The following is an 11904-nucleotide window of genomic DNA, read 5'->3' as shown; positions in this document are numbered from 1 at the left end:
AGATATTTTTTCTTTTGGCACAATAATTTAGATGGACAACTTTGGCAGCTGGAATGCTTTGTTGAACTGAACAGACAGAAAGGGACATAGAAGAGGCTCAGTGCTGTTCATTTATAACTTAATTAATAGATTTATAACCTTAATTGTGAAACCTTCTTCAACTGTGGGAATTTGTCTCAGCCCAGCTACGTGCATGTGTGTGTATCCATTCCAGAAAATTAGTAGGCCAGCATTCTCTTGGACTGGTAGACATAGGTCCTATAAACTACAACAAGACAAACATCTGTATCTCTCGCCAGAGACAGCCCTGCTAGCGTAACAGGCAGTTGTGCAACATCCCAGGCTTGTCTACCTGTAACATTTCACGAGGTACAGAATGAGCTGTACCTTTTAATTATGGAAATAAGATGCAAGAGAAGTTCTTGCTAGATACTCGGAAAGTAATTGCCATCCTTAGCACAGACAAAGAGAAGGCTTTCCATCAGTGATAACTGGGACATCTCAGTTGCTTCGGATCAGTTTGCTTCATAAGGTTATTGCAGTGCTTGGTAATATCAATGCCACTATAGCTTCTATCTCCCAAATGCTTCGCTTAGCTGAAAAGAAATTAAAGAGCACCAAGGCTCTGAGTCCTTGCATGTTGCACTTCTCTACTGATACCTTTCTGTCCCTCAGTCACAGCAACAGAGTGGTCCCAGACAAGGTCCAAGATGTTCTTCTGTGAGTTCTCCATGACACTTTTCACTTTTCAGAGTGACAAGTGGCCTTTGGCTGCCAGTCAGTCATCTTCTTCTGGGTGGAGATGGCTGGCCCTAGGCTAGGAGCACAGTTCAAATGGCAAGTACAGGAGTTTTCCCTGGTACGGATATGAATGAAACCATTTTTTCAGTCTGTTTCTCTGAGTACTACCTCTTGTTTGAAGGTAGGTGAAAACCAATTTGAATACTAAGCAAAGGAGGGACACCTGTATCCAGAACATTTTAATGGGGAGTTTAACAACAAAACTGCAGCCCTAGCTACATGGCCTTCTTGCTTTGTGTGTGTATTTTCTTTCAGAAGCAGTGCGGCATAGATGACGCTAGCCATAAAGTTCTTCCTACAGAAAAATATGCAAGTCCAGCTCATTTCCAGTGCATGATAATCATGAAGACTCCCAGGAGTGAACCTCTGATACTTTTTTAGCTAACGATTAACCTTAAGCCCTCCTTCCCCCTTATGCATTTGGATTAAAAGGGCAATGCAGACACTGAAAGCTGGAGGCATGAGTGGTTCATTCTCTAACTCTATGGACTAAAGGGTTTTGAAGTGTGGAATCATCTGACAAAGAGTTCAGACCAGCAGGCGAGGCAGTGAGGAGACTGATCTTACTAAGGTTAGAAAAGAAAGAGAACTTCTGTCTTGTGACCAGGCTGAACTCAGGATGTTTATGAGCTTCATCATGCTGCTTTCACTGGTGCCAGCAATGTTTGTATGGTACATACGGCAGCTGTTGACTTTTCCATTTAGTCAGCTCCATACTCTTCTCTGTTCTGGGGAGTCTGCTGTAATTAGAGAGTTTTTAGTGTTTTCTTGTACAGAAGTCTAGTGTTTAGAGTAAGACTTTACTTATCAAGACCTTAAGAGTCTATTCGTGACTCTATATTCGTATGAACCTGGGTAAGTAATTCAGCCACAGTTTTACTCCAGCTTTCCAGCCTGGAAAACAATACCAGTCTCCAGAGGGCTTGTGTCAGGCTTCATGAATTTGATTGAGATCTCTGGATAAAAGTTTTTTTGTTTCTTTTTTGTTTGTTTGGGTTTGTTTTGTTTTTGTTTTTTGTTTGGTTGGTTGGTTTGTGTTTTGTTTTGTTTTGTTTTTTAACAGGAGAAAACCAGTATGATTCACATTCTTGTTAAGCCATAAATGCTCTTCCTTTATTTTGGATAGAGAAAAGATGTGGAGAGATAAAACATGCCTGTTAGTCTCATTTTGTATAGGCCTGGTATCTGTGTGTTTTGTTAAAAAATTCTCCAGGGCAGAAGCAGGTAACATGGGTGTGTGATTTCTGGGTGTCCTGGGTAGCACCCGTCTTGGGACAGTAACCTATTAAGTACTGAGCAGGGACTGGCAGCAGCAGAGTGGCAGCATGCCCCTCCTCACCCTACACAACCAGCAGATCGGCTGGACTCCACTGCTGGTACTGGGGTATCTCTTTTACCTCCTCCTGGGAGCTATGGTCTTCCAGCTGCTGGAGAAGCAGGCAGAGACTCACTTTCGGGACCAGGTCCAGCTGGAGAAGCTCAAGTTCCTGCAGAACTACACGTGCCTGGATAAGAAAGCCCTGGAGCGGTTTGTACAGGTAAGAGGAACAAGGTCTCATTATTTTGGTTCAAGCATTATTTTGGTTAGGAGAAATTATAGTGTTTAGACCAAACATGTCATAAATTGATCTGCTGTCCATGACGTTAAAAGACTAACTGTAGAAGAGAAAGGCAGAGGTTTCTCAAGCCCATTCACATTCCTCTTTGTTTTGATCTTTTGTACTTTTTTCTTTTCTCAGTCATGAACTCCCAAGATATGCAAATCCACTAATGCACTTTCAATTGCAATAATTTCCACTTTATGGTTTCCAGCTCTTTCATTCATTATTACATGGGAATTATACATGAGAACAAAACCCAAGAATCAAACCTACAAGTAAGTTGCCCTACCACAGTACTTCAGCCCAAACCTGTGCAAATTCTGCCCTTTTCTACCAGAAAATTTCTACTGCCTTTGAAGGTGGTCTTGCACTTCATTAATGACATCTTCAATTACATTTTAAGCTATTCCTCAAAACAGGCTAGAGATAAATTATGAGATCCTTCTTGGTATTTTTATAGACAAATCCTCTCATTCTCACATAGCAAGAACTCAACAGGAATCCTTTAACTATCACTTCCTTCATGCTCCAAACCTATCCAGTTGGAGAGCTGGGTGCCTAAATCGTTTGAACTCTTTCCACCAGGTCATTAGACCTGTTAGAAACACTAAACATGCTGCAAGTTTGCACTGTCTAAGTCAGAGGATTACCACGAAGGTATAGGGAGCTGGGTCTCTTTAGTTTGGAGAAGAGGAGACTGAGGGGAGACTTCATTAATGTTTATAAATATATAAAGGGTGAGTGTCACGAGGATGGAGCCAGGCTCTTCTCGGTGACAACCAATGATAGGACAAGGGGTAATGGGTTCAAACTGGAACACAGGAGGTTCCACTTAAATATGAGAGGAAACTTCTTCACAGTGAGGGTGACAGAACACTGGAACAGGCTGCCCAGGGGGATTGTGGAGTCTCCTCCTCTGGAGACATTCAAACCCACCTGGACACCTTCCTGTGTGACCTCATCTAGGTGTTCCTGCTCTGGCAGGAGGATTGGACTGGATGAGCTTTTGAGGTCCCTTCCAATCCCTAACATTCTGTGATTCTGTGATATGTTTTTGATCAACAAAAAGTCCAGATTCTGAAAATGGATTTAAGCAAATAGTGAAATTCAGATTACAAAGGGAAAATAAGGTGCCTGAACTTCTTTTTACAAGGACAATTTTCTCATTGCTAACACTGTGATATATTTCTTGTGGAGCATTTGGCATTGGCCAGAAAATGACTGGAGTTTTCAAGAGCTTACATGCCTAAAAATAACTCTGTTTTTTTCAGCTTCACCCATTGGTGATGTTACCTGTCTTTCCCTTAGCTCTGCAACAGAGATGGTAGACAAGAAAACCATCATTCTCATTCTAAATCAATTTGGGATACACCATTGGATTGAAAAGTTTAGTTAAATCTCCAGTATCCTAGAAACTTTAGGGAAGGTTCACAGATGTCAAGATGCTCCTCCCTCTGGCTCCAGTGGAGCTTCCTTAGCACTGCCAGGCAACCGAGGGAATCCCATGTTGCCGTCTCTCTGCTGAATCACATACATTTCACTTGCAAGCTGTTCCATAGGAAAAACAGCTGGGGGCACTAGTTTATCATCTACAATGAACCAAGCTTCAAAGGACTTATACTCGATATTCCTCAGAGTAAATGTAAGCGCAGGTGCCCTCTGACTCACCTGTCATTCATAAGACCTCTTCAGAAATTTGTCCAGCTCTTTCTTACAGTGGGGAATAGAAGTCTTCCCATATTAAATCTCTAAAACTAATGCAGGGAAGAAATCATCTATGTGCACTTTTTCACTACATGGTTAAGGTGGACTGTTCATCACGTCAGAAGTTCCAGTCTGAAAACTGCCAGCATTCCTGCTGTGGTGAGACACAACCACTAGATTCAGTCTGCTCAGCTGACAAGTAGAAGGTGTCTCGTCTTATTGCCAGTTCTTTAAACCTAAATCCTGGAATCTGAGAATCAACCCAAGCTTTCTTTTTGCATATCAATTATCACTAATAATAGAGTTACCATTTATTGACTTGATTGTGCATGAAGCAAATTCTCACCATTCCATGCCCATAAAGTGCATTGGCTCTGTTTGGCTAAAACTGCCCAGCTGAGATGTGGTCCTGACCTGCAGCTCCTAAGCTGAACAGCCTAGAGCTTTGGGGAAGTGCAAATCCAAACCCTGTGATCTGATGTGTCTCTGGTAAACATACTTTGGTCAGGAAATTATGCCATTCCGACTGCATAACTGAGAATTAGATTCATTAAGTAAGGAGAAACCTTTCTCAAGTCCCTGTTTTCAGTATGCCCATGCTTTTTCAACCCCAAAGGAAATACAGTGTAAATATTGATCAAGAGGACCAAATCCTTGTCTATGACCACAAGTGGCTGCAATGTGTGTTGAGAGGGGGACAGAAGCAGAAATGGCAGGCAGCTTTTATTCTCTCCATACCCTACTATAGTTTTATGTAGGCTTCATACTCTTTCTGTAGATTATAGCACATTGCTTTTACTTACTGGCTGCTTCTGCTCCCAAAGCTAACAGCTAATGTACACCAACCATTCAACAGCTGCTCTGTTCACATTCCAGCCATAACCATTACCTGAGGTGTAGGTGGAAAGGAGCTAGGAGACACTATAACTGTCCCACATGAATCTATTTGTTTAGGAATGATTCTTCTGGGCACTGGGATGCCATTTCTTTCATGAGGTTGTACTTAAAAGCAACCATCACACCAAGAAGTCTGGCCTTGTCAGACTGTCTGAAGTGTTCAATGTCCAACATTACCTTACTTATCCATGGTGGCTTTCAAGATGTGAATGTAGCTCCTCTGAACTCTTGTGCACTGAAATGGATAGAACTGACAAGCGTTCCTTACAGGGTTGAATTAAACCTCTGATTGTTTTAGGCGTTTCAAAAGACTCACACCTCAGTAGCTTCTCTGTGTTTCTTCTAACCAGTAAGTAAAATTGTAAACTCTAGATAATTACACAAGTCAAATTCTTCCCATTCTAAGAACAGGCTTTCAATGGATAATGTAAAGTTCCTTGTCATATTGAAAAGAAACTCTGCTGGCACTTCAATCATGACATCACGTGACGATGCCTATGCAGCCCTATCTGATGGATTTGACCAATTCTGTAGGATGTTTTACTGAAGGAATAGCATTAGCTGTTAAACTTAGGATACTCAGTCCACCAGCACAGATCAGCTAATGTTACGGAACCTATGCAGAATCAAATACCTTGTAGTGGGTATGTTCATCAGATGAGCAATCCTTGTGGCAGTGGTCCGCATTTGAAGCAAGAAATAATATCTTCTTTGGTCTCATACTCTTGGAATCAACTAAAGCTGGGGTTGCTGTTGAATCATGCTCGTGTCTTGCATCATAATAAAGTCTATAGAAGAGATGAACAAGTAATTCCTTCAGGCATTTGGCAAAATGACGAAGGCTGTGACCCGGACCTCAACATTGGTATTTAACAAACAAGAAGATTCTTGAAATGCCAGCTACTGAACAGAAGGTAACCAGTCTCTTTCAGAGAAATCCTTAGGGAAAGCAAGGGAACACAATCTTCCCTAAGGCAGCTAACATGACATTTGATGCATAAATAGGAGCAGCATTTCTTTTGCAGATAATAGTTTTGGTCATCTGGTAAGAGCTATATGGAATATCCAAGTATATTTCATTAGTTAATCTTTCAGACTAGGAGAAGCCTGATATTCATTGAAAATTATTGGAAAGCCATAGCTGAAAATAGTAATTCATCCTCAGTAGTACTTACATGGAGGAAACAGAAACAAGCATGTTCCCCATGCCCCTCCCCACAGATACATCCATACGTTTACAGAATGACAGAATGTTAGGGACTGGAAGGGACCTCAAAAGATCATCTAGTCCAAAATTTACACATGCCCAAATTAAAACCTGGAATTATATGACTAGACTAAGGAAGAAGAGAGATTGTCTTTATTTTTTATAGCATAACTTCACTTTATTTTCCCTGTCTGATCACTCTGGGGGCCCTTTCCACTCCCTTCCCCTTAACCTTCAACTAGTTATGGAACCAATCCCACTTCAATGGCCAGTTCTCCAGTGACAAGAGGTCAAGTTCCTGACCAGGCCTATTTCCAAGTTTCACCATGTCGGCACAAAGCTGTGTCAGTCAAACTCTACCCTGTTACCCGCATCATTTATTACTCTGCTTGCTCAAGGTGGAAAGCAATATTTACTTCTCTTTTTATTTTTCCCATCATTCTTTCAGATTTGGTCTAACGGGATGCTCATCTTTGCTTCTTTCTTTTACCTCTTCTTTCTCAGGTCCTCATGGAAGCATGGGAAAAAGGAGTCAACCCAAAAGGAAACTCTACAAATCCCAGTAACTGGGACTTCAGCAATTCCTTCTTTTTTGCAGGAACTGTTGTCACCACTATAGGTGAGGTACTCTCCTTATAAATTGGAGTTTCTCCCAGCTGTCCTTTAAAGCCCCCAGAAATGTGCAATTGGTGGACAGAATACACCTGCAAGACAATATTGACTATTGTGAGTTACAGTTTTCTATTGGTTTCCAATTATACCTGTTATTCTTGTGTATCCAGCATATTACACCTAAAAAAAAAAAGCTGAGTGCCTATTGGGTACATGACATATAATTTTGTACATGAACAGCTTATCTTGAGGTTGCTTTGAAGCACTCAGTTGCACTGACCACAAAATCAGAGACCTTTAGAAAATTACAATACTCTTTAAGATTAATCTTTTTCATGTTAAATTTTCTTAGCAGTAGTGAATGCACAGGGCTCCGTCATAAACTATGACAATTTGTAGGCAGATTTAATTGCACAAAATCAAAGGATCACAGGTTCCTGAAGCTTAATGTAGTTGAGCTTCCAAGACTAGGAACTTCCTATGTTGGCCTGCAGCCTGATTGTAAAGCCTTTTCATGTAGCTGTTTTCTTCTTTTTTCTTCCAGGTTATGGTAACCTGTCCCCCAGCACAGTGGCAGGACAGATCTTCTGTGTGTTTTATGCCTTATTCGGAGTGCCCCTTAACCTGGCCTTCCTTAATCAGCTGGGGAAAAGCCTCAATGCTCACCTGATCACCCTGGAAAGATGGGTGCAAAAGCCAGGCCGTGCCCAGGTACAATGTCGATCTATCATTTATTCCCACTATTTCGAAACTAATTAAAGTTCTCTTCTCAGATAGGTCCTGCTGCTGCTAGATCAGGTTTCCTTGTGTGTGCCTACATCTTTTGTGAACGATGGCAATTATTTGGCCTCCTATATCAGAAAATGTATATACTCTTTTATGATAGCTTTAAAGCAATTTGCTTTCCCTTGAGAGACTCTAGATTTGCCTTTTTAAAACCTGACTCAGCAAAACTGTTAAGCGTGCATAGCCTCAATTTTGATCAGGGTCCTTAAGCTCTGGTGACCTTAGCAGAATACATGCACATAAACACATTGCTGAATCAAGCTTTTATTATCTAGCCTATGCTAGTATCTATCCAGAATCTCTCTCTACACTGTGCAAAGACAACTTACTTTTATTGGCCTGCTAATCTGTCTTGAATTACCTTCCCTGATTGTGCCAGCAATTTAGGACTTCCCTTTATTTTCTTGAACTATAAATAGATACTCCTTCTCCTTAGATATAGTTTATTGGTAAGCCATTGCACTAGTCCAGATATATTGGAATAAGGGAAGCACTGATAACAGAAAATACATGAAGGTAATTTACAACAAAGTTAGTGCATGTTTCTGAGAAAAGTTTCAATTAATTGACCCCTTTAGCTAAGGAAAATGGAGATTAGATATGTTAGATATGTTGGGAGATTAGATATGTTAGATATGTTGAAACATTTCAGAGTTCTGGCACAACTTTTTTCTCCTTTTCATTTGTAAAATCTCTGAGTGATTGCATTCTTACCTACGCTGAGAAAGCTATAGAGGTACTGTCAAATGTAGACTTGGTTTATATGAGCAAGAAGTTCTTTAGCTGCATAACCTATGTCTGTTTCCCAAATATATGCAGCTCTACCACTAGAAGGATATTCATGCTAGTACAGCTGCATCTTTCCTGAGATTTCCAGTAGCACCTCAGGGATGTGATTTTCTTTTTCTTTTTTTCTTTTCACTCCTGAATTACCACCTAATTTCTGGCAGAACTCCTACAATCAGACAAAGTTTTGGAGCCGTATCTGCTTGTTCACTCTGAAAAGCCTCTTCCAGGCAGTAGGTTTGTCTCCTCTTAACACAATTCAGTCATGCTTTGGGAAATGAATTACAATCACTTCTTCATTCTTGACTTACTGTCCCCTATGTTAAGGTTTGTACCAGAAAGTTCTTAAAAGCCAGAATAAAAAGTAATATATTTGCATTTCAGTATAAAATTTTATGCAAATTTTACTATCTAATTAAAATGCTATCGCAGTTCTGGAATGAACTAAATGAGAACAGATATCAACTACAATCATGCCAGTCAGTAATTCTCAAAGTGATTTGCAAATGAGGTAAGTATTATTATACAGCTGGACAGATGTGGTACATAATATAGAAGTGATTTGTCAAAGTCACCCAGTAAGCTCACGCCAAGTTTCTCAAGCTCAGCAGACTATTTTATACGTGAGACAATACAGAGAGAAAGAAAAACATGATACCTGGACCTTCTACTTTATAACAGTGGTTTGGCTTTTCATCCAGTCACAATAGGCGCATGCATAGAAAATCATATTGTGGTTTGAATGCCCTTGAGGGTATTTTTAAACAATTGCAATGAGTTTGCATCAGCCCACACATCACTAGTCAAAAGTTCACCAGTGTTCCCTAGAAAGCCATGAGTTCCTGATCTTCAATCCTAAACTTCAAAAATCCCGTCCTGACCCATACACTGACCATTCTATGGACCTATTTATCACAGCCACCTATGGTGTAACTTATCTCCCAAAAGGCAGATGTTTGTACTGAGAGACATAAATCTGCCCAGTGCTGACAGAAGACCGTTCTGCTCTGAATGCTTCTAAGCTAAAAATAAAAGCAGCCAAAGTGACTTCACTTAGATTTCATCCAAACATATTTTTGGCTGAGCTCTTGCAAGCCACTTTATAAATCTTTGGAAGCAGTCATGGTGAAAAGAACCCTAATTTGTTCTTGCCAATCTTTGTATCATGAGTTATGCAATACTTGGTGATTTTCCTCAAAGACAGGAGCCAGTTGATTACAAGAGCATCTCCACTTGAATTGAAATTGTAAAGTGAGCATTTCATTCCTATGGTTGCCATAAGTTTGAAAATATGACTCGAGCATACTTTAAAACTCATTGCAAAAAGCTTTAAAAAAATACTCATTTTTTACCTAATTTTGAGATTTTTTTGATTCATGATTAGGTACAACATTTATGTGCAGCATAAATGGCGAGGTCAGCCTGCAATGCATGGAAACATTGGTTTATCCTTCCTTTTTTGGACATTGTTTCCAGCTGGAGAGTGTTTGTGATTCAAGAGCAAAATAGATGGAGCAATTTCCACTAGACAACTGCTCAGTTCTATTTAGCTACCATCTTCCTTTTATCTTTCAGGTGGTTCAAACACTGGCAGTGGCCATCTTCCTTACCGCTGGGACCTTGCTCTTTCTAGTGTTCCCACCATTGGTCTTCAGTTACATAGAAGGCTGGAGCTACGGAGAAGGATTTTATTTCACCTTCATCACTTTGAGCACCATTGGATTTGGGGACTATGTCGTAGGTAATAAAGAAGGTGAACTGGATTGAGCTTTGTTGAAATTAGTTACCCTAGTATAAAGCTAAATACAGAGAGCACAGATATCCATTCCACTATAAGTTTGGTACGAGGGTGAGCTGAGCCAGGCTGGTAATAATGAGCTAACATATTATATGACATGGGCATTTTTCTCTTGGCAGTTAAGCTAAGAGTCGCCGAACTCATTTCACATATGCCATTGAACACCTATTCAACAGTGACTATATCCAAGCTGGTACAACTGTGATCCATGAGTCACAGGTGGAATATATATATATATATCTCTTTGTCAGTAGTAATCCTCTGAACCACCCTCTCCTGATTTGTTTCAGCAAGTGCCTACTGTTACTAATAAGAAATCATGTCAGATATGAAATGATCAGTACTTACAGCATGGAGAATATTACTGACAGCCCTGGGATGCCTGTGAAAGAAAACAAACCCAGTGAGATTACATAGTCTTCAGAGATCTAGGCTGAGACACACGAGGGGCTATTTTCCCACCCACTTATTTGAACAACTGCTCTTAACACATTATGTATAGTGTAGTTATTTGTTAAAAACACTAGGGTCTCTTACTTCATGAGTAGCAGCTCTCCTCTCCTAGAGGTTGTAACTGTGTCCCAAAAGGAGGCAAAAACCCATTCCATGCTGAATCTGGGTACTGTGGAGTTTCGTGATGATCTGGATGACAGAGACTAAACAGGTGGCTGCTGTGCTGTCCTGTGCCTGTATCAGCTGCACCGATTGCCCATGTTGTGGAAATATCAAACTTGGGAGTAAGATTCCCATAACCACTTACTTTAAATGGCTGCATTTCCCAAATAATATTCTCCAGGTGATTTTGAACCCTCGTTACTAAGGCATATCACACTGCCAAAAGCAAACACTTTATATCACTGAGCTAGTAAACCATATCATTCTAAATCATCTGAGATCCCCTTGAATAAAATATGGCTAATATGAATTCAACATCGAGTTTCCAGGATGTTTTTTTTCCTTTCTTAGTGGCTAGAAACACTTGATTTTGTGCATTCCTGGTGAAAATCAGATGTGGCTATTTTTATGATATAGCTTCAGCTTCAGAGATTTTATGCCAACTGTGATAAGCTTAACTTGAGAGTTGGAACACAATAATAATAATAATAAAAAAAATGCTCATAGATCACACAAACTTGTCAAACATACACTTCTGCAGGGAGTGGAGAGGGTGTATGAGTATGTATGTTGCCTGACAGACCAAAGCTGTCAAGATTAATATTCAAAATTTCTTGGATTTTTCAGGCACAAACCCCAATAAGCACTATATCCCAGTCTACAGGAGCCTAACTGCAATTTGGATTGTTTTTGGATTGGCCTGGCTGGCTCTGGTCTTCAATGTGGGAGCTGACTTGATGGAAAAATTTCTTCAGCTAAAGTGGCACAAGCCTGACTTAAGCTTGGCAGAAGGAGCCACTATCAAATTAGAAGATGAACCTGAGCAGCCTAGAATCCACATCCCTAGCTGAGCAAGGTACACAGAAAGCTGTCTTGAAAGCTCATCTTTCATCTGTATCTCACACCAAGCAAACCCTGTGGATAAAGGACTAAACTACAGCTTGTGGACTGTTTCCTATGGAGGAAATGTTTCAGATGCGTTGAAATTTCCACACACTGTGTAGGCATCAGCCAACTAAAACCCCTAAAGAAGTAGTCTGCACAGCAAAACAACTGCCCCAGGATTCATTTTACACTTCTCGCTCAACAAAGGCAAT

The 11904-nt window shown here is 40.4% G+C and overlaps 1 protein-coding gene across 1 annotated transcript; it reads left to right on the top strand.

The window, feature by feature from the left end:
- The first annotated feature begins 2126 nt into the window (after positions 1–2126).
- LOC135987378 (potassium channel subfamily K member 16-like) lies at positions 2127–11658 on the top strand. The gene is made up of 5 exons (XM_065632247.1): positions 2127–2339; positions 6715–6829; positions 7367–7533; positions 9970–10135; positions 11435–11658. Exons 1-5 carry the CDS (start codon positions 2127–2129, stop codon positions 11656–11658), a joined length of 885 nt encoding a protein of 294 aa, XP_065488319.1.
- Positions 11659–11904: the final 246 nt, after the last annotated feature.

This window comes from Caloenas nicobarica, chromosome 3 (assembly GCF_036013445.1).
Source record: "Caloenas nicobarica isolate bCalNic1 chromosome 3, bCalNic1.hap1, whole genome shotgun sequence".
Taxonomy (NCBI): domain Eukaryota; kingdom Metazoa; phylum Chordata; class Aves; order Columbiformes; family Columbidae; genus Caloenas; species Caloenas nicobarica.
The sequence above is the reverse complement of the archived record's forward strand: the minus strand, read 5'-3'. Positions and strand labels throughout refer to the sequence as shown.